This window comes from Dipodomys spectabilis, unplaced genomic scaffold, assembly GCF_019054845.1.
Source record: "Dipodomys spectabilis isolate Male_0828 unplaced genomic scaffold, ASM1905484v1 ptg000175l, whole genome shotgun sequence".
Lineage (NCBI taxonomy): Eukaryota > Metazoa > Chordata > Mammalia > Rodentia > Heteromyidae > Dipodomys > Dipodomys spectabilis.
The window spans coordinates 5849373-5868541 of NW_024870852.1; the positions used below are offsets into that span (position 1 = coordinate 5849373).

At 39.8% G+C, this 19169-nt stretch overlaps 1 protein-coding gene across 4 annotated transcripts in view; it reads left to right on the forward strand.

Annotated features, from left to right (window-relative positions):
* The first annotated feature begins 206 nt into the window (after window positions 1-206).
* Gpcpd1 (glycerophosphocholine phosphodiesterase 1) overlaps window positions 207-19169 on the forward strand; it is a 55411-nt gene continuing 36448 nt past the window's right edge. The window contains exons 1-4 of one of the 4 annotated variants that reach the window (XM_042694286.1): window positions 207-367; window positions 7459-7530; window positions 10215-10311; window positions 16177-16261. In XM_042694286.1, the coding sequence (XP_042550220.1) occupies window positions 7482-7530; window positions 10215-10311; window positions 16177-16261 (231 nt within the window). In that variant the 5' untranslated portion in view covers window positions 207-367; window positions 7459-7481. Of the gene's footprint in view, window positions 368-7454; window positions 7531-10214; window positions 10312-16176; window positions 16262-19169 lie in introns of those variants that run through there. The other 3 variants (XM_042694282.1, XM_042694287.1, XM_042694288.1) reach the window with 3 other exon arrangements.

Sequence of the window (19169 nt, forward strand, 5' to 3'; positions counted from 1 at the left end):
CCCCGCGGCGAGAAACCCGGGGATACCCGGCCACTGTCGGCCGCCGTCCGGGGCCCTTTTCAAGAACCTGAAGGCCCGCCCTCCCCGCGCGGCCTCTGATTGGCCCTGGTGGCGCCGGGCGTGACGTCAGGCACTGCCCGGTCTCTCTTCGGCCCCGCCCCACGGGGTGGCCCGGCAGTTTGGTCTAGAGCAGCTGAAACCGGTTTGAGCGGAGGCGCTTTCCCGGGGCTGGGCGCTGCTGCGGGCGGCCTGGAGGAGCGCTGGCGAGGCGCGGGCGGCCGGCGCTCGGCTTGTCGGACCGCAGCCCTCGCTCTCCGGCGCGGCGTGGCACGGCGCGGCCCCACTGACCCGGGGGGGGGTCCGGCAGGTGAGGCGGGCGGGGCCCGGTGCGGGGCGGCCACAGCGGCCACTCACGTGGCAGGCCGAGGTGTCAGGACGCCCCCGGGCCGGGGTGCGGAGAGCGCGGAGGCCGGGGCGGCCGGGGCGGCCGGGGCGGCCGGGGTCCTCCCCCGCCCCGCCGGAGCCCGGCCGTCCGCTCGGGGCGTTGTGTGTGGAGCCGGCTGGTGGTCTCCCGCCTTTATTGTTCTTGTCATCCCCGACTCCCTGGGACTTGCCCGGTGGGGTTCGTGTCCTTCGGGGGTGGACGGGGGGGGGGATCGTGTGTGGGTTGGGGACCGGGTGAGGGAGGGCCTTAGGACCGTCACGAAACAGTCAATTAGGAACAAAGAGGGGGGGATGCCTCTGAAGTTCTAGGGTCCCCACTCGCGCACAGCATCCCCCCCCCCCCCCCATCATCGGGCGATACTCGGTCCTCGGCAGCTCGCGGGGCTTTGACAACTTGCTTGTTTTCTGTTGTTACCTAAAAATAGTGGTCAGAGAAGAAAAACAGACAGAAAGGAAAAGGCTGGTGGGGGTGGGGGGAGTTGGTGGGGTGGGGGTGGGGGGGCAGCCTCAGGGAGCAGCCGGGTGAAATTTCGACCGGTGCCAGTCGAGAGTTGGGCTTGGGTAAACTCTCCAGCCATCGCCGGGACCCGCCGCGCCCGCCACCCTAGTCATCCCCACCAGTGCCCTGGAGAAGAACTGAAGACGGCTGGCTACCCAGTTCCGTTGGTTCCGCAGAGCCTCCTCCAAGTGTCTGGCCGATTCGGGGCGGATGGGGCGAGAGGAGGGGGGAATGGGGAGGGAAGAAGGTCCCCCCTCCCCCACCTGCCCCCCCCCCCCTCCTGCTGCATCGCCTGCTTGCAAAGAGAACTGGGTGGCATGATTTTTCTGTCCCGAAAGGGGAGAGGATTCTTACACGTTGAGGCAGTTGTTGAATCTGCTCTGTTAAAAAAAAAAATTGCCGAGCTAAACGAGCAAGATGTTAGGGTCTGGGGATCGTTTCTTCTTTCTTTATATCCCGCCCTCCCCCCCCCCCCTTTCATCCATTTAGCTCTTACCCACTTGATCTACTCTTTTATACTTTTTCTACATGCTACATTTCCTGGTCTACCCTTCCCATACGTCTTTCTGCTTGCTGCTTTTTTTTTTTTTTTTAACCCATTTTAAGTCGTTGTACAAAGGGATTTCAGTTCAGATTATGAGTAAAGTGAATGCATCTTGTTCAGTGTCATGTTTTCCATAGTTCTCCCCTCTTGACAGTTCTTATATGACTAAGAAATAAATACAAGCTGTCACAAGCTGTCAGTTCTCCCCCGCTCCTCCCATCTGTATGTTGGGTTCAGTGAACAAAATTAAGCAGACATCACGATGCACATGACTTAGTCCATTCTTGATTCAAGTACTAGGGAAAACCAAGTAGGGCACCAATAATCTAAATAAAATTTAAATCTTCCAACTTAGATACAGGAAAGTTGAACTCAGAGACTAGGAGAGCACACACACAAAAGGTTCAGTGAGGAAATTTTGATATGTAAAAAAGCAGGTTTGATAAATCATTGTGTATAATTTCACTAGGAAAAGTTTGTGAAATATATATGAAATAATATCAGAATAAGATGAAGTGGAAAATATTTGGAAAAACATTACATTGTTTAGAAAGTTAGTCAAGGAATGAATTTGGCTTAATGAGATCTCCAGAAATGCATAATTAAAAAATCCATTACTGTCTACAGGTCTGATTAAAATAATGGTTTAAAAGTATACAGAGGTGGAGCCAGGTGCTGCTGGCTCACTGTAATCCTAGCTATTCAGAAAGCTGAGATCTGAGGATCACAGTTCCAAGCAGGAGAGTCTGTGAGACACTTATTCCCACTAAAAACTACCCAGAAAGCCAGAAGTAGAGCTCTGGCTCAAATGGTAGAGCACTACCCTTGAGCAAAAAGAAACTCAGGCACAGTGCCCAGACCCTGAGTTGAAGCCCAGAACTGGTACCAAAAATAAAAAGTATACAGAAGTGAGAAGAATGATCATAATGATCCTCTGCCAAAATGAAGATAAATTAGTGTAAGCATTTCATATGTTTATAGCTAGTTGAGAAGACCAAAGCTGCTGGTCTAGGAAAGAGCAAGAATTGGAAACAGCTTTTTCTCTTGAAAAACTTAGAACAGATTTTTTTGTTGTTGTTAGAAATTACTTATACGTTAGCTAAAAAGACCTTGACTGCAGTTCAGCTTTTTAAATGTTCCTGTATCTTCCTTGCTTAAATCTCCCTTTTGTTTCCCAAGCAGGTAAGGCTTTGTGCTGGAAAAGTGTTGTTTGATAAAAGAATAGATTGAAATTTATTTTGTCAGGTATTGGGAGCTCTAAAAATGTGTAAATAAATAAATTACAATATCAATTTGCAAACTTGATCTTTTAAAATATTAAAATGCTAAAAATCTTGGATGAGAGTATTTAGTATTCTTAAAAATCTCATGATGGAGGAGGCTGTACTGAAAAGCAAAAACAAAACGTGTCAGGAAGTGTAGTCTATACTAGATTGGGTAAATTGTACCATCAGCTCTTGTGCATACAACCACTAGCATTTTTCATCTTACTCTTGTTTTTTGTTTATGTGGAAGACTATCTGCATCCAAGTTAGGATGGTTTTGCTTATTTAGAAGTAGAGGAAGTACAGATTTTCAGTCAGTTTCATGATAAAACAGTTTTTTTACTTCACTGCTGTTTGGGGTTTAGTGGTAGCTAAGTGCCAAACTATGTTTCAGCCCTGCTTGTGTTCACAGGCAAGTGCACTGCCTTCAAGGCAGCTCCCCACACTTTTATTTGGTGTTGTAGTACATATTTTGAAGGGTAGAAAGTGAACTAAATTGTTTAACTTTTGGCAAATCAAGTGGAAGATGATGCCTTGTTGAATTTCGGGGGATGATTTTGTGTTTTTGCATATAGCTTTGGATAATACTGCAGCTGTTTACTTCCAGGTTACCATGGCCACTTGATAAACAACTTTAGGGATGAAAAACTCAATAATCAATTTCCTTTTTCTTCAGAATTTTTACATTTCTTGTTTGTAGTAGAAATGAGATAATTTTGTACCAGCTTGGTCTTTTGTTCTTGTTGGTTTTCATACATAGGAATAATTACATCTGATTTCCCTTAAATTGGTTAGTTTTTTAAGATTGATTAACAAAGAGCTGAGTGCCAACTATGTAATCATGTATATGAGACTGCTCCCTTGTTGAGAATTGTGCCAGAAAACACTGGATGAGAAAGTACACATTATGGTTTAAGATTGAGCTTGGCTGTTCAGCCATTTTGCTGGGTGGTTGGAGTTTAGGGTCTTTTCCAAGTATTGTTAGCTTAAGGTATCTTTTTTTTGGGGGGGGGGGCCTGGTTGTGGGGCCTGAACTCTGGGCCTGGGCGCTGTCCCTCAGCTCTTCAGCTCAAGGCTAGTGCTCTACCACTTGAGCTACAGCGCCACTTCCGGCTTTTTTCTTTTTGTTTATGTGGTGCTGAGGAATCGAACCCAGGGCCTCAGGCATGCAAGGCAAGCGCTCTACCACTGAGCCACCTTTCCAGCCTTAAGGTATCTTTTTAATGTGAAGGAAATAGTTAAATATAAGATTGTAGTGTACCAATAAACCACTGTATTTGTTGGAAAGCACTTATACTCTTAGGATTATAGTATACCCAGATAATATCAGGTATCGTTTCAAACAACTATTCACATATTCAGACAACAGGTTAATGAGGGGGTAACAATCTGGAGCTGTTTTTATATTGAGAACATTGTTTGGTACTTGGAGAACTGGCTGTGTAGATACTTTAAATAGCTCATGTTTACTCTTTGACACAGGAAGCCAAATACAGTATCATGGAAATTGTTTCTACCAAGTTTTTATTAAGTGTAGACTTAAGTCTTTCTTCATCTCTATACCTCATGACGCTGTGGTGGCTATATTGAAATGAGTCAGTGATGTTGCCACAAACATATACCTAATATATTTGACATATACATTAATTGATGAAATATACTTTCAGCATTACATTTTATAATTGACGTAAATGTGATGATACATAGCTCATTGCTAATATTGAAATTGGATTCTTGATCTTATTTAAAAGCTCCATGTGGACACTAGATCAGATTTCTGAGCATTGGCTCTATTGATATTTGGAACTGGACATTATTTGTGGAAGGCTGTTGAGTACATTGTACGGTACTTGGCAGCACTGGCTGCTTCCTGCTAGATACTGGGAGCATCCTTCCTTCCCAGTGTGACAACCACAAATGATGTGACATTTACCAAATATCCCCCAGTGGGCAAAATGGCCATCAGTGAGAACTGCTAATACAGATTTACTTGTCTTGACTTAGAAATATGATTGTTGGGTAGCAGTATTTTTTTTTTTTTATTGGTTGTGGGGCTTGAACTCTGAGCCAGAGCACTGTCCCTGAGCTTTTCAGCCCAAGGCAAGTGCTCCACTACTTGAGCCACAGTGCCACTTCCAGTTTTCTGGTGGTTAATTGGAGATGAGTCTCACAGATTTTCCTGTTCGGGCTGGCTTTGAACTACAATCCTCAGATCTCAACCTCCTGAGTAACTTGGATTATAGGCATGAGCCATTGGCACCTGGCTGGTAGCAGTATTTATTAAATGGCCATTGCAGAGTTAATTAATTTGTTCAAGAAGAGGGAAGAAAACAAAGGAGAAATAGAAAAAGGAATAGCCATGAAAAGTACTTGAAGGTTTTATAATGTGTAAATGCAAATAAAATTTTAAGTGGTAAATTCATTATTCAGAATAAAGACTTGATAGGAACCTTGATGATTAGAGCATGTTGGAACTTTCAGGCATATGTGACACCAATGTGGGTGTTATTTTTTAATTTTTAAAAAGTGATCTTTAGTTGTACGAAGAGGTTCTTTTTTCTTGTAGAGTATATGTTCTTTATTTAAACTATATAAGTACCTTGATCAGTATATCTATATTTTAAATCTTCAGTTGCTTATGTGATGGTAAACAGATGTGTTAGGCTGAGAAAGCAGGAAGAAAGAAAAACATTAGCAGAGAGGAAAATAGATAAAACAGTAAAGGAGTTAAAGCGTAAATTCTAAACTAAAACTTAGGAGTTTCAACTTCTGTAAATAACCAGTTTTTCCAAGTCACAATGTAAGGAGAAATACTCTCACTAACAAAATATTGGAAAGAGATTTGGAAGCTTAAATTAGGATTATAGTATATCCAGGTTATAGTTATATCCAGATAGATGACTAAATGAACTTGATAACTGGGAAGAATGGCAAGCAAGCCTGCAAGATCAATTAGAACCAGTAAAATTTGGTAACATTGTGCTTTGAAATGTGCAGAACTTTAATGATGGCTCTATGAAGAGAAAATCTGAGAGGATTTTTTTTTTTTTTTGGCAAGGGTTGGGGGGGGTAGTTGTGTGTATGCTTCATTACACTGTGTTAGAATTAGAGCCTTTTTTTTTTGAAGGGGGGTGCTGGTCCTTGGTCTTGAACTCAGGACCTGGATGCCAAGCCTCTTTGTGCTCAAAGCTAGTGCTCTACCACTTGAGCTACAGTGCCACTTCTGGCTTTTTTGAATAGTTTATTAAGTAGTTTACTGACGTCTCTGGGGACTTTTCTACCTAGGCTGGCTTCAACCCTTGATCCTCAGATCTCAGCTTCCTGAGTAGCTAGGATTACAGGCGTGAACCATCAGTACTTGGCCTAGAAACAGATTCTTAAACTTGAAAAAAATATCTAATTTGTTTCAGTGATTGTTTCCTTGTGTTAAAATACTATACTAATTAAAGTAGAAATCTTTTGAATCAAGCATTTTTTTTTCTGTTTTTTGTTGTTGTTTGTACATCATCATAACATCAGCCTGCCCAGAAAAGATAGGTTGAATTCAGAGCAGCTGCTTATCAGAAGAGAAAAGTGTGTGGCTAGAGAATCTTATCTCCTTAAAATTTAAATAAAAAACTGTAGACACTTCACTGTTTTGCAGTATTTCTGGTTCATATACTTCTAGTGAACAGGTCTGCAACTTAAAGCCTTAAGTGTTTCTGTATGCCTTTTGGGTATATGGTCAGTTTACATAGAAGGATCTTGAAATGAGTCTTTTCCTCATAGTTAAGTCATTTTCATTTTGTCTGTTTGATTTTGCCCAGAAAAAAATGAGGGAAACTGTGCTAACTCAAGAAGTTGGTGAAATATTTGGCTAATATAACTGTTCACTACCTGTGAATTTTTTTAAATCTCATTGTTTTTTGGGTTATCTTTTGAAACACTGTGGAATAATTTTAGTGTAATATAACCTTAAAACAACTACACCTAGGTTATGTTTTATCTTGTAAAATAAACTCTGGCTGTAGTGGACCACATTTGTTTCCCATTCTTTCCTTCTTTCTTGTTTTGAGCAGTTTCTCAAATTCTGTGTTCTGCTTTTCAAACAATTTTCCCTCTTCAACATTTTCTTTTTCTTTTTTAAAATTGTTATTATAAAGGTGATATACAGAAAGGTTACAATTAAGTAATAAGCAATATTTTTAATTAATAGGTAATAAGCATATTTCTTTTTGGACAATGTCACCCTTTCCTTTGCTTTCACCTAGTTTCCCCCTCCTGTTCCTGCCTACAGGTTTCATAGTTTATTTTCCATGTAGTGTCTATTGAGTACCATGCCTGCATTTCATTTGTTTTTTGATTGTAACAATCTAATGTATTTTCTTTTCTTTTTTCCTTTTGTCAGTTGTGGGGCTTGAACGCTGGGCCTAGGTGCTATCTGCTATCCCTGAGCTCTTCAGCTCAAGGCTAGTGCTCTTAAACTCAAGGCTAGCACTCTACTACTTGAGCCACAGCGCCACTTCTGGTTTTTCTGGTGGTTAATTGGGGATAAGAGTCTCATGGACTTTCCTGAACTTTCCTGTCCAGGCTAGCTTTGAGCCGTGATCCTCAGATCTCAGCCTCCTGAGTAGCTAGAATTATAGGCATGAGCCACCGGTGCCCAGCTTAATGTTAGTATTTTCATGTCCTATGAATGACAAATTTTTCTTTTTCTTCCTAGCAAGAATTGTAAAGTAAATCCATCAGAATGACACCTTCTCAGGTTACCTTTGAAATAAGAGGAACTCTTTTACCAGGTATTGTAAAGCTTTACTTTAAAACAATTTTTAAAATTGTATATTTTTCTTATCTGGGCTATTTTAAATATCAAATATTTATATTAGAATGGGTTTAAATTTTAGATGAGAGGAGCTGGGAATGTGGCTCAGTGGTAGAGAGTGCTTACCTAGCATGTATGAAGCCCTGGGTTCTATTTCTACATAAACAGAAAAAGCCAGAAATGAAGCTGTGGCTCAAGTGGTAGAGTGCTAGCCTTGAGCAAAAGCAGCTCAGGGTCAGTGCCCAAGCCCTGAGGTCAAGCCTCAGGACTGACAAAGAATAAATAAGTTAATAAATAAATACATAAATAAATTTTATATGTGAATATCTTTAGGTCTCATCTATCAGGAATATGCTTAAAATATAGTAAACATGAGGGCAAAAGGAATCTCAAACAATATTCTATTGCTTTGTAATAAATCTATTTGATTTTGCCCAGAAAAAAATGAGGGAAACTGAGTTAGTTCAAGATGTTGGTGAAATATTTGACTAATATAACCATTCACTACTTGTGAATTTTTTTTTTAGTCTCACTGCTTTTTTTATGTTACCTTTTGAAGCACTGTGAACTAATTTTAGTGTAATATAACATTAAAATGGGTTATATATGACCTTGTGAAATAAACTCTGGCTATAGTGGGGCACATTTAGTTTCCCATTCCTTCCTTCTTTCTTTTGGAGCAGTTTCTCCAGTTCTGTTTGCATCTGCTTATATCTGTGCCCACTTTCTCCCCTAACTCCCACATTCTACAAGGTAAGGGTCTCTAAAATGTTCAGGGTTTCTATTTTCTAATATCTTGTAGAGATTTTATAGGATTACTTGAATGATTTAATATGTGGATAGGATTTTATGAAAACAGATCTTGACCACCTGAGTAGCAAGAATTACAGGTAGCTAAGTCAGGGCCTTATCTTTATAATTTATGAGCCTAGCACAGTGATAGACACAAACAAGGAATGTGGTAAACATGTTCAAAGAATAAATGCCTCTTTCTATATATAATATTTTTGTTCTAGTGACCATCACAGAAGTTTTTATTTGTTTTGTTTCAGTTTTTGCAGGAGGAGGGGTTGGTAATGGTGAGATAGTCCCAATTATATAGCACAGGCTGGCCTTGAACTTATAACCACTTGCCTAACCTCCATAGTGATGTGATTACATGTGTATGCCACCATGCCTAGCTCCCCATTAAAGCAATTGCCAGAGGGGATGAAGGGAGAGTCTGTATATCTGTGTCCCTGTCTGTCCAAGTTCGCATTTTTTTTTTTTTTTGGCCAAGTTCACATTCTTAACCAAGATAGGTTGGTACACTCTTCTAGATCCTCATTTTTAGTGACAAGAATGTGTTCTTTAGTTAGCCTTCAAGTCCTTATAGTCTTATAAACTAGGGCTAATTAAAGACAGGTCTGTTCTAGTAAAAAGACTCTTTTTTTCAGAAGTCCTGTTCATAGGGAAGCAGCAAGAAAGCCATTTACCAGGATGTTGTTAAGATGCAGAAAGCACACCTCTGATGCAAGTTTCATACTGTCCATTTGGGATGTTTTTCAGAGCGAAAAGTAGAAATGCATCTTGAGCCAAATTAGAATTTGCACTCAATTTCATTGTCATGTACTTTGTGTATTTTAATTATATTAGTTCAGAATGTGGTGATATGTGTCAAGACCTTCAGAGTACAGAAAATTTAGCAAGTAAAGGTGGTTTTATTGGTGAAAAATGTTCAGGTGGAATGATAAGCCATTTTAGTAAGGAGTGCTAGGTTTCTCATGAGTTGTTTTAGGGTATAAAAATTGCATTGTTAACTGGGCTCAAGTGGCTCACACCTGTAAAGATGTGAAGATAGATGTTCAGAGCCATTCCAGGCAAGAGAATCCTTGAGATTCTTATCTCCATGCTGAAGAGAAGCTGTGGCTTAAGTAGTAGAGTGCTATCTTTGAGCAAAAAGGCTCAACTCAGAGACAGCACCCAGGCCCTGAGTTCAAACCCTAGGATCAGTACTATTAGTACTATCCTAATGATAATGTTACTTTAGCTTTATAGTTACTATTTGAATTTTTGGAAAATACTGTTGTTTTTGTTTGTTTTTTTGGCGGGGGGAGGGGGTCCGGTTGTGGGGCCTGAACTCTGGGCCTGGGCACTGTCCCTCAGCTCTTCAGCTCAAGGCTAGCCCTCTACCACTTGAGCCACAGAGCCACTTCTGGCTTTTTTCTTTTTGCTTATGTGGTGCTAAGGAATCGAAGCCAGGGCCTCAGACATGCAAGGCAAGCGCTCTACCACTGAGCCACCTTCCCAGCCCAAAATACTGTTTTTTTGCTTGACTACTTTCATGCATTTAATGAATGGTTGCTGCTTTACACTGAAAACTGCTTGAAGAGGCTGTGGCCTGGTCATTCTGTTTCCTGAGAGCTCAATAGGTAGTTGAAGAAATGAAGAAAAAAAGTTCCTATCTGGCCTTCCTCCTTCTGGCTTTGAGTTTGATGAGGTCAGGCAAGTTACTAGGCAGGTGCTAGTGTGATCCCTTGGTCAGCCCCAGATCACCATCAGTCTCTTCCCCTCTTCAATGAGATTCCAAAGTCAGTTGAACTATTGCAACTGACTGTTTTTTTTTATTGCTTTCTGAAACTGAAGTGTGAGTAGGAAACAACTGATAAGGCTTTTCTTTAGGAGAAGTTTTTGCCATATGTGGAAGCTGTGATGCCTTGGGAAACTGGAATCCTCAAAATGCTGTGACTCTTCTTCCAGAGGATGAGACAGCTGAAAGGTAAGCTGAAAGGTGGTTTAGGAGTGAAGTTTTTCATATTTTTGTCATGAACTGTCAAAGTGCTGTAGTATAAGCATTCTTTTGTGCTGCTCCTGGGGCTTAAATTCAGGGCCCCTGGGACACTTGAGCTTCAGGCTAGAGCTCTACCTCTTGAGCCACAATTCCATTTCCAGCTTTATTTTGGTGCTTAATTGGAGATAAGAGTCACAGATTTTCCTGCCCAGGCTGGCTTTAAACTGCAAGCTTCAGATTTCAGCCTCCTGAGTTGCTAGGATTATAGGCATGAGCTACCAGTGCCCAGGTATAGTTATTCTTTTAGTTTAATTAAAAAAAATTACTTTCTTGTTTTTTTTTTTTTTTGGGTCCGGTCGTGGGGCCTGAACTCTGGGTCTGGGTGCTGTCCCTCAGCTCTTCAGCTCAAGGCTAGCGCTCTACCACTTGAGCCACAGCGCCACTTCTGGCTTTTTTTCTTTTTGCTTATGTGGTGCTGAGGAATCGAACCCAGGGCCTCAGGCTTGCAAGGCAAGCGCTCTACCACTGAGCCACCTTCCCAGCCCCTTCTTGTTGTTTTTATAAAGATGATATACAGAAGGTTTGCAGTTATACAAGTCTGATAATGAGTACATTTCTTTTTGGACAATGTTACCCCTTCTCATCTCTCCCAGTTTTTCCTTCCCATTCCTTCACAAGTTGTATAGTTCATTTTCAACATTGTGTCTAGTGAGTACCACTGCATTTTAGTTTATTTTATTTATTTTTCTTTTGTTGTAGTGGAGTACTACAAAACTCAGAATCTCATGCTTTACCATTTGAGCCACATCTCCAACCCTACTTTAATTTTTACCAAAGTTAATGTGTGTGTGAAAAAAAAACCCCACAAATTCCTTTGTTTCTCAATCACCATTTCTCAAATACTAAAAACTTTTGCCTTTTTTTTTTTTTTTTTTTGGTACTAAGTAGTAGCAGGTGTAGGTCATCTTCATACTGAAAAGTTATACGTTATCTTTGGGCTTTTAAGAATCTTTTTTTTTTTCTTTTTTTATTCTGGGATTTTTTTTTTTTTAGATGTTTCTGGGGATGGAGCCAGCGGTCTCACACATGTTGAGTAAGCATCTACTCAACAATATATCCCTGGCCTTCAGTAGATAGTTTTGAAAAAATTATTTTCACCTATGATATTTTCTTGAAATGTATGTTATTAATAAAAAGGGCAGAGAGTAGAATACATACATCCTCAGATATAGCTAACTTCAGGAAAAGCATTCACCATCAGCACTCTAAGTTCAGTAGTAAACTTAGTACAGTTGCTGTGGACTACGGAAGGGAAGAGCTAGGTGTAATCTGGGGCAGATCTAATGACTCAGCCAGTTCATCTACAATTGAAAAGGTTAGGATACTATCAGTAGATGCCAACAGAGGTAGCACTTAACCACACACACACACACACACACACACACACACACACACACACACACACACACACACACACACACACACACACACACACACACACACACACACACACACACACACACACACACACACACACACACACACACACACACACACACACACCCACCCCTAGGACTATCAGTAGATGCCAACAGAGGTAGCACTTAAACACACACACACACACATACACACACACACACACACCTACCTGGGAGTGATTGTCCTAAATATAGTGATTATCCTACATATTACTACCCTAAACAATGTACCAATTCAGTTACTTAGATGACCCTACCAGGTTAGGTGATTTCAAAGGAAGTTTTCTTGTAGAGGAATGCTTCAGAACTGTGACTTATGGGCCAGTGCTGTTCTCCAAAAACCTGTAAGTTAGTGATAAGAGAAATAAAAATTTGGGAGCAAGCATTTAGTAGTGTTGATAGCAATTGGACATTGACAGAGCATCCATATATATATATATATCATCATTGCACTACTTTATTGCATATGTAGACCAGAATTATTGGTTGTCAGATGTCATGGATAAAGCAACCGAGCCATCAACCCAGTCTTTGATAGCAGATAGTTTGAGAAGTACTGATAGCAATGCCAAGGAAAACAACAGAGGAACATGAATCCATGCCATAATGTCAGCTAAGGGAAAGAAAACATACACTTCACTTCTCAGTGATGTGAAAACTTGACAATAGGATGTTATTACTTTGCTAGTCTTCAACTGTACTGGAGATGAACTCAGAGCCTTATGCTCACAGCTCATGCTCAACTACTTGAGCCATGCTTCCAGTTTTGGCTTTTTACTGGGTAATTAGTCTTAGGTTTGTTGTCTAAGCTGGCTCCAAACCATTGTTCTCAGCCTCCTGAGTAGCTAGGATTATAAATGTGAATCACCAGTGCCTATTGGTAAAATATATGCACATGTATTTTATATACATATATTTCCTAGACTGTCATAGTGAGATAACATCTATAACATTCCTCTCAAACAACTTTTTTTTTTTTTTGGTGGGGAGAGGGGTCAGGTCGTGGGACCTGAACTCTGGGGCCTGAATGCTGTCCCTCAGCTCTTCAGCTCAAGGCTAGCGCTCTACCACTTGAGCCATAGCGCCACTTCCGGCTTTTTTCTTTTGCTTATGTGGTGCTGGGGAATCGAACCCAGGGCCTCAGGCATGCAAGGCAAGCGCTTTACCACTGAGCCACCTTCCCAGCCCCTCTCAAACAACTTTTATACCCTGATTTTCATACAATGCACTCCTATCTGAAATAAAACCTCATTCTACAGATAAATAGTACTTCATATGGAGAAAGCAAGCATTCTTCAAGAGAAAGTTTTCTTGTAAACAACATCCTTGTATGTTTTAAAATCGTGATTGAGGTTTTATGTATTCTACCTGTACTTGTCTTGTTCAAAGCCTTTCTCAGCCCCCTACCAGCTCTCCTTGTGGTGTAGCTACTGCTCTATTGGAATTTTCTTGCTTACAGATGGAAGAGTTGTATTGTTTCCTAATGAGGCTGAGGATATGGATCATTTGTGGTTTATTTGCTCTCTTTGTATATCTTTTGGTAGTTTGGGTGTAATTCAGTATCAGGCAGCTGCACTCAGGCACCTCACTACCTGTCTTTCCTGTTTTTTCCTTTTGGGGTGGGGAGATTTGATCAGATTATGTTTAGCCCTGAATTCACTGAAGTTCTTGTCCATTTCTTTTTTGACAGCTCTTTTTTTTTCTTCCCATTCCATTTTTATTAGCTTAAGAACTGTTCATTCTTTGCTATACTTCCTTAGAGAAGTTGCGTATAAATACTTCTGTGCATTTTTCATCTCTTTTGTGATTATTATTGAGGGGAACACATTAGAACTTTGAAAAAATATTGGGAATATGGCTCAAGTGGCAGAGCATTTTTCCCTAGCTAGTGTGAAGCTCTGGTTTCAATCCTCAGTACCATAATAACTAGACAAACAAATGACCAACCCAAATCCCATATGCCTAGATTCTGCTTTAGTGAGTGAAGAGAGAAATTCCCCCTCTCCCCCCCACCCCAACTAATTCTGCGCACCTTTAGTTCTAGTTTTGCATACTCTGGATGACTTTGTGGATGACATAGTACTGGATTTTTATTGTTATTTTTTTGTCGGTCATGAGACTTGAACTCTAGGCCTGGGCACTGTCCTGTCCCTCAGCTCTTCAACTCAAGGTTAGCACTCTACCATTTGAGCCACATTGCCACATTGGTTTTCTGGTCATTTATTGGAAATAGAGAGTCTCACGGCCTTTCCTACCCGGGCTGACTTTGAACTTCCATCCTCAGATCTCAGCCTCCTGAGTAGCTAGGATTACAGGTGTGAGCCACTGGTGTCCAGCTTGAATTTACTTCCTTCCTTCCTTCCTTCCTTTCGTTTTTTTTTTTGCCAGTCCTGGGGCTTGAACTCATGCCTGGGCACTGTCCCTGAACTGCCTGGGCACTGTCCCTGAACTTCTTTTACTGAAGTCTAGCACTACCACTTGAGCCACAGTATCACTTCTGGCCTTTTCTGTGTATGTGGTGCTGAGGAACTGAACGTAGAGCTTCATACATGCTAAGCAAGCACCTTACCAATGAGCCACATTCCCAGATTTCTTATTTATTAACTTTTTACTATTTTTAGCAGAAATGAGTATGAGTCTAGAGTCCTATTTGAAAAATGATTCTGAGGTTTATAAAAAATAGGAACATGTGGTAGGAATTTGCTGTCCCTGACTTCTGTCAGTGAATTGTAACCAATCATATGCCTGTTAACAAGCTGTGAAGTTCTATCAAACTGTATATGACTAGGTACCACTTGAGGCCATGAAAACCATCTCCAAAAGATAGACCTTGGACCATACATATGTTAATATTGACAGATTCATCTGAAGCTACCATCATGGCTGACATCTGGTTGTAGATATTTTTTAGGACCCAGGATTGAATCAGAGTGAATATGTTTTGGCAGAGTCAAGTAAGAAGTAGTGTTAACTATCTGGTACCATAAAAAAGTATTTGGAGCTTCTGGTTTTTTGCTGAACTACTCATGCTGAAGTAATGATTAGGTAATGGTCTGTGACTATGACTCTTAAACTTAAGTGCTCATCAGTCCACAAGAGGCTTGTTTAAATTTGTACAACTTGAGCCTATAACCCCTGAGTTTCCTTTCTTTTTTTTTTTTTTTTGTGTTCGTGGGGTTTGAACTCAGGGAATAGGAACTGTCTCTGAGCTTTTGCTCAAGGCTAGTGTTGAACCTCAGTGCCACTTGAACCACAGTGCCACTTCTGACTTTTTCTGAGAGATAAGAGTCTCACACACTTTTTTTTTTTGCCTGGGCTAGCTTTGAACTGTGATCCTCAGATCTCAGGCCTCAGCTAGAATTACAGGTGTGAGCCACCAACACCCAGAAACCTTCAGGGTTTCTAAACAGGTAGGACTAGGTGGATCCTGAGCATCTGCATTTTCTTAGTCAAATAATGAGTACATTTCTTTTTGGACAGTGCCACCATTTTCCTCACTCTCTGCTAGTTCTTTCCTGCTGTCTCCCCCAACAAGTTGTATAGTTCATTTTCAATATAGTATCTTGTGAGGACCACTGCTGTATTTGTGCACCTTTGGAAAACCTGAATTTTCAACATGATACTGGTGATCTCAAGACCATACTTTGAATATCATTGTCCTATCTTTTGAAATTAAAAATCAATTAAAAGCATGATTTTAGTGCATTTTTTTCACCTTGATGCAAGCTGTTGAACCAAAGCATTTGTTTCTATTAGAATAGCATAGTTACTCTATGTCAGAGAAGACATTGAATTGAAAAAAGTTACAGATACTGATTGGTTGGCTGGGAGAATAGCCAGCATCTGAGCAACACTGTTAAAGAATAGAGGCATCAGAGTGTAACTTGCCCTCAGTGTTCACTCCTTATTTGTGACCTAGAGGCCTTGTTCCCAAAAGCCTTTTAGTAACCATGTAACTTCCTAACAGGGTGGGAAGTCTGGAAGATTCTGACATAGGCCTCTACCTTTGCAGTATTTGGATTACTTTGTGTAGCTCTATGTATAGCTGGTTCCTCTTCATCATTTAGGTCTCAGCTCAGACAGTTCTTCCTCACTCAGTTCTGGGCTCCAACACCTCTTCCAGAACTTGCAAGGTATCATGCTTGCATATTTGTCTGCCCACATGGAAGAGAGAGTATGTAAACATGAGGCTCATTCCTACTCCTTCCTATCCTCCTTCCTACTGCCTATTGTAGAGTAAGCCTGAAGTAACATTATGATAGGAAAATGTGAGTGGTTGGTCACAGACTTTATTTGGGAAGTTATGAATTGTGAAGTCTTTATACACGTTAGTTTTGTACTGATGCTATTGCTTTTGGCTTTTCCTCCCTAACAGCATGTTATGGAAAGCATCTGTTGAACTCAATAGAGGAGTATCAGTTCAGTATCGCTACTTCAAAGGGTGCTTTTTAGAACCAAAGGTATGTTGTCTTTATCTAGATTCCAATTTTCTTAGTACTTTCAAAAGCAACCAACTTAAATTTGAAAACATAAAATTAAATGAATATCTTTTGGTCAAGTAAGGAAAAGAACTCTCAATATTTTAGTAACAAAACCAAGTAAGTAGCTACTTCAGAGGCAAAAATATATCTGCCGTAAAGTTTTCTAAAGACTGATAGTAAGTATGTTCTGCAATATCTTTTAAAACACAAAATTGCTTTTAATCCTATGTGGTGTAAGTACATTATAAGTTTATATCCAGCTTTAAATGAGTTTTTAAAAATTAATTTTGTAGCAGCCAAGAATTTAGTGACTACTGCTTAATTCCTATCACAAATAAACTAATGAAATGATTTCTTTTAGAGTTTTTAATACATGGTTTTGATTGACCAGGATCTTTTCTAAAGTCTCCCTGCTCACAGCAACTTACTATTTTGGTATTTTTTCCATTTTTGGTAAAGGAAAAAAAAAGTTGATTTTTTTCCTCTTAATCTACAGATAATTTATATGCTGAATGGGTTCTTTTCCTTCAGATTTTTACATTTGGCACACTTGGGCTGCATATGACTAAAGATTTAGGCAGAGCTTTAGGAAATGAAACATGAATTAGATCTTTGTAAAAGATGTATTTCCCTTGGGAGTCCTAGAATACTTTTGTTATTTGTGAAAAATGTAAGCAGCCACTTTTAGTTACCTCCTTCTCTTAGCAACCGTTATAAAAGAAAAAAGAAAAAAAAACTGACAAACCTACTTCAGCTGTCTTTTGCACCTATTACTTTTTATTTCAAGAATATTTTGTAAAAACTCAATAAATGAACTTAAATTACATTATAGTTGATCATCATGTTGGCTTATCTTGACATTAGTCTTACTTTAACAACCTAAGAAAGTAGCATCTAAAATTATTTGGCACAGGGGTTATATAACTTGTTAAAGATCAGTGTCAATGGAAGAATTGTGTGTATATACACACATTGGTCATAACACTCGTGGCACTGAAAGATTGAGAATTCTGGTTTATGAAACTTCTGTATTGTTAAAATCCACCAAATCTTACATAGGAAGGGGAATTTGGGCAAGAAAAATTATGGGTCCTTTCAGCACAGTTAAGTAAGACTATTGTCAACATAGGTCAAATTAAGCCAAACCTGTAGTATTTTTCCTCTTCATTGAAAATGTAACCAAAAGCAGCAAATCAGTCTAAAATGCCTTTTGGAAAAATTGGCAAGAAGTCTGCCTAGTAGTAAACAAGTTTTTCCGCTTGTAATACTTGCAAAAGTTTACAGTATGTGTTGGTGAGTGTGTTTCTTTAAGTAGGTGCTTGCTCTGTATCGTGTACACATGTACCGTGTGATGCAGGGGCTGCTACGGTAAGTATGTTTTTCATGGAATAGAGTAAATAGCTAAAAAGCTCATGCATATGGCTCGAGTTTTCCACATCCCAGCTTAGAATGACACTTATCATCTAAAAGTTGGTGGTCCTTTTTAAAATGAAACATTTTTATTAGGAACATTATGAAACTTTGTTTCAGTTATGCATTGTTAATTGATAGAAATAATGTACAAATAATCTTAAATCACAAAATGATAGGAATTCATGGAGTATGTTAAAGTGAGAGGGAAGCAAAGTAATGACAGAGGCACTAAAATCCTTAACAGGAGGTAAGAATTTTATTAATTCAAAGGTTTGAGGAGGTAGCCTAAGCAGGATTTTTAGAAATCTATACTAAATATCTTGTGATTATATTTTGGGCAAGTTACATTATCATTAAGATTTCAATTTCTTCATCTATAAGGAACTTAAACTATATTAGGGCTCTTTCATTACTAAAATTTTTATCATGAGCAAATGATATTCTACCATTTATATTTTTTCTCCTACTGCTTGGCTTTTTCTGGCATATTCTTTTTAGTTAAATCCTGAAATCCTTTCTCAGTTTTTCCTCATGGTTTTTTGTTTCTTTTGGAGTGGTACAGGAAATTGAATTTAGGCTTATGCTTGGTAGGTAACAACTCTTTTCTCTTTGCGAAATTTAAGTAAAGCATTAGTAATATTCTGAGTTTTAAAGTAATTTTAGGCCTGAAGATATAGCTTAAGGGTTGGCAGAGTGCTTGCCTAGTGTGTGCACAGTCCTGGGTTTGATCTTCAATGTTGCTGGAGAAGTGGGGGATGTGGAGGGGCAGGCAGTGGAAGGGAAAGGCAGATGATGCACACTTAAAATCCTAGTACTGAGGAGGCTAAGACAAGACAATCATTAGCTCAGTGATAGTCTGGACTACCTAGCAATACTGTCAGAACAAAACAACACCAACAGTAACAATAATAATAACTTTTACAGGAGACAAGACATACTATTAACTTATTTAAACATAGCAAAAAATAAGGTAGTATATATTGCTAGAATAAAAATATTAGAATTAGTGTATAGATAGTCTGAGTTCATTAATATCACATCAAAGACGCTTTTAGAATTATTTGAACTTGGGCTGGGAAGGTGGCTCAGTGGTAGAGTGCTTGCCTTGCATGCCTGAGGCCCTAGGTTCGATTCCTCAGCACCACATAAGCAAAAAGCAAAAAGCTGGAAGTGGTGCTGGGGCTCAAATGGTAGAGCGCTAGCCTTGAGCTGAAGAGCTGAGGGACAGCACCCAGGCCCAGAGTTCAGGCCCCATGACCAGACCCCAAAAAAAATTAAAAAAAGAAGAATTATTTGAACTTTTTAAAAATCATTTATGCATTTTCAATAATGTCTACCTTGTGGTTGGAAGTAGAAATGCTTTTCATAATGAAATGTTAGGTAATTATTAGTTACATTTTTTGAAAAATTTCTTGATTTTTGTGAAAATAGACCTTTAATTTTCAGTAATATATCTGATTTATTCGTGGTGCTA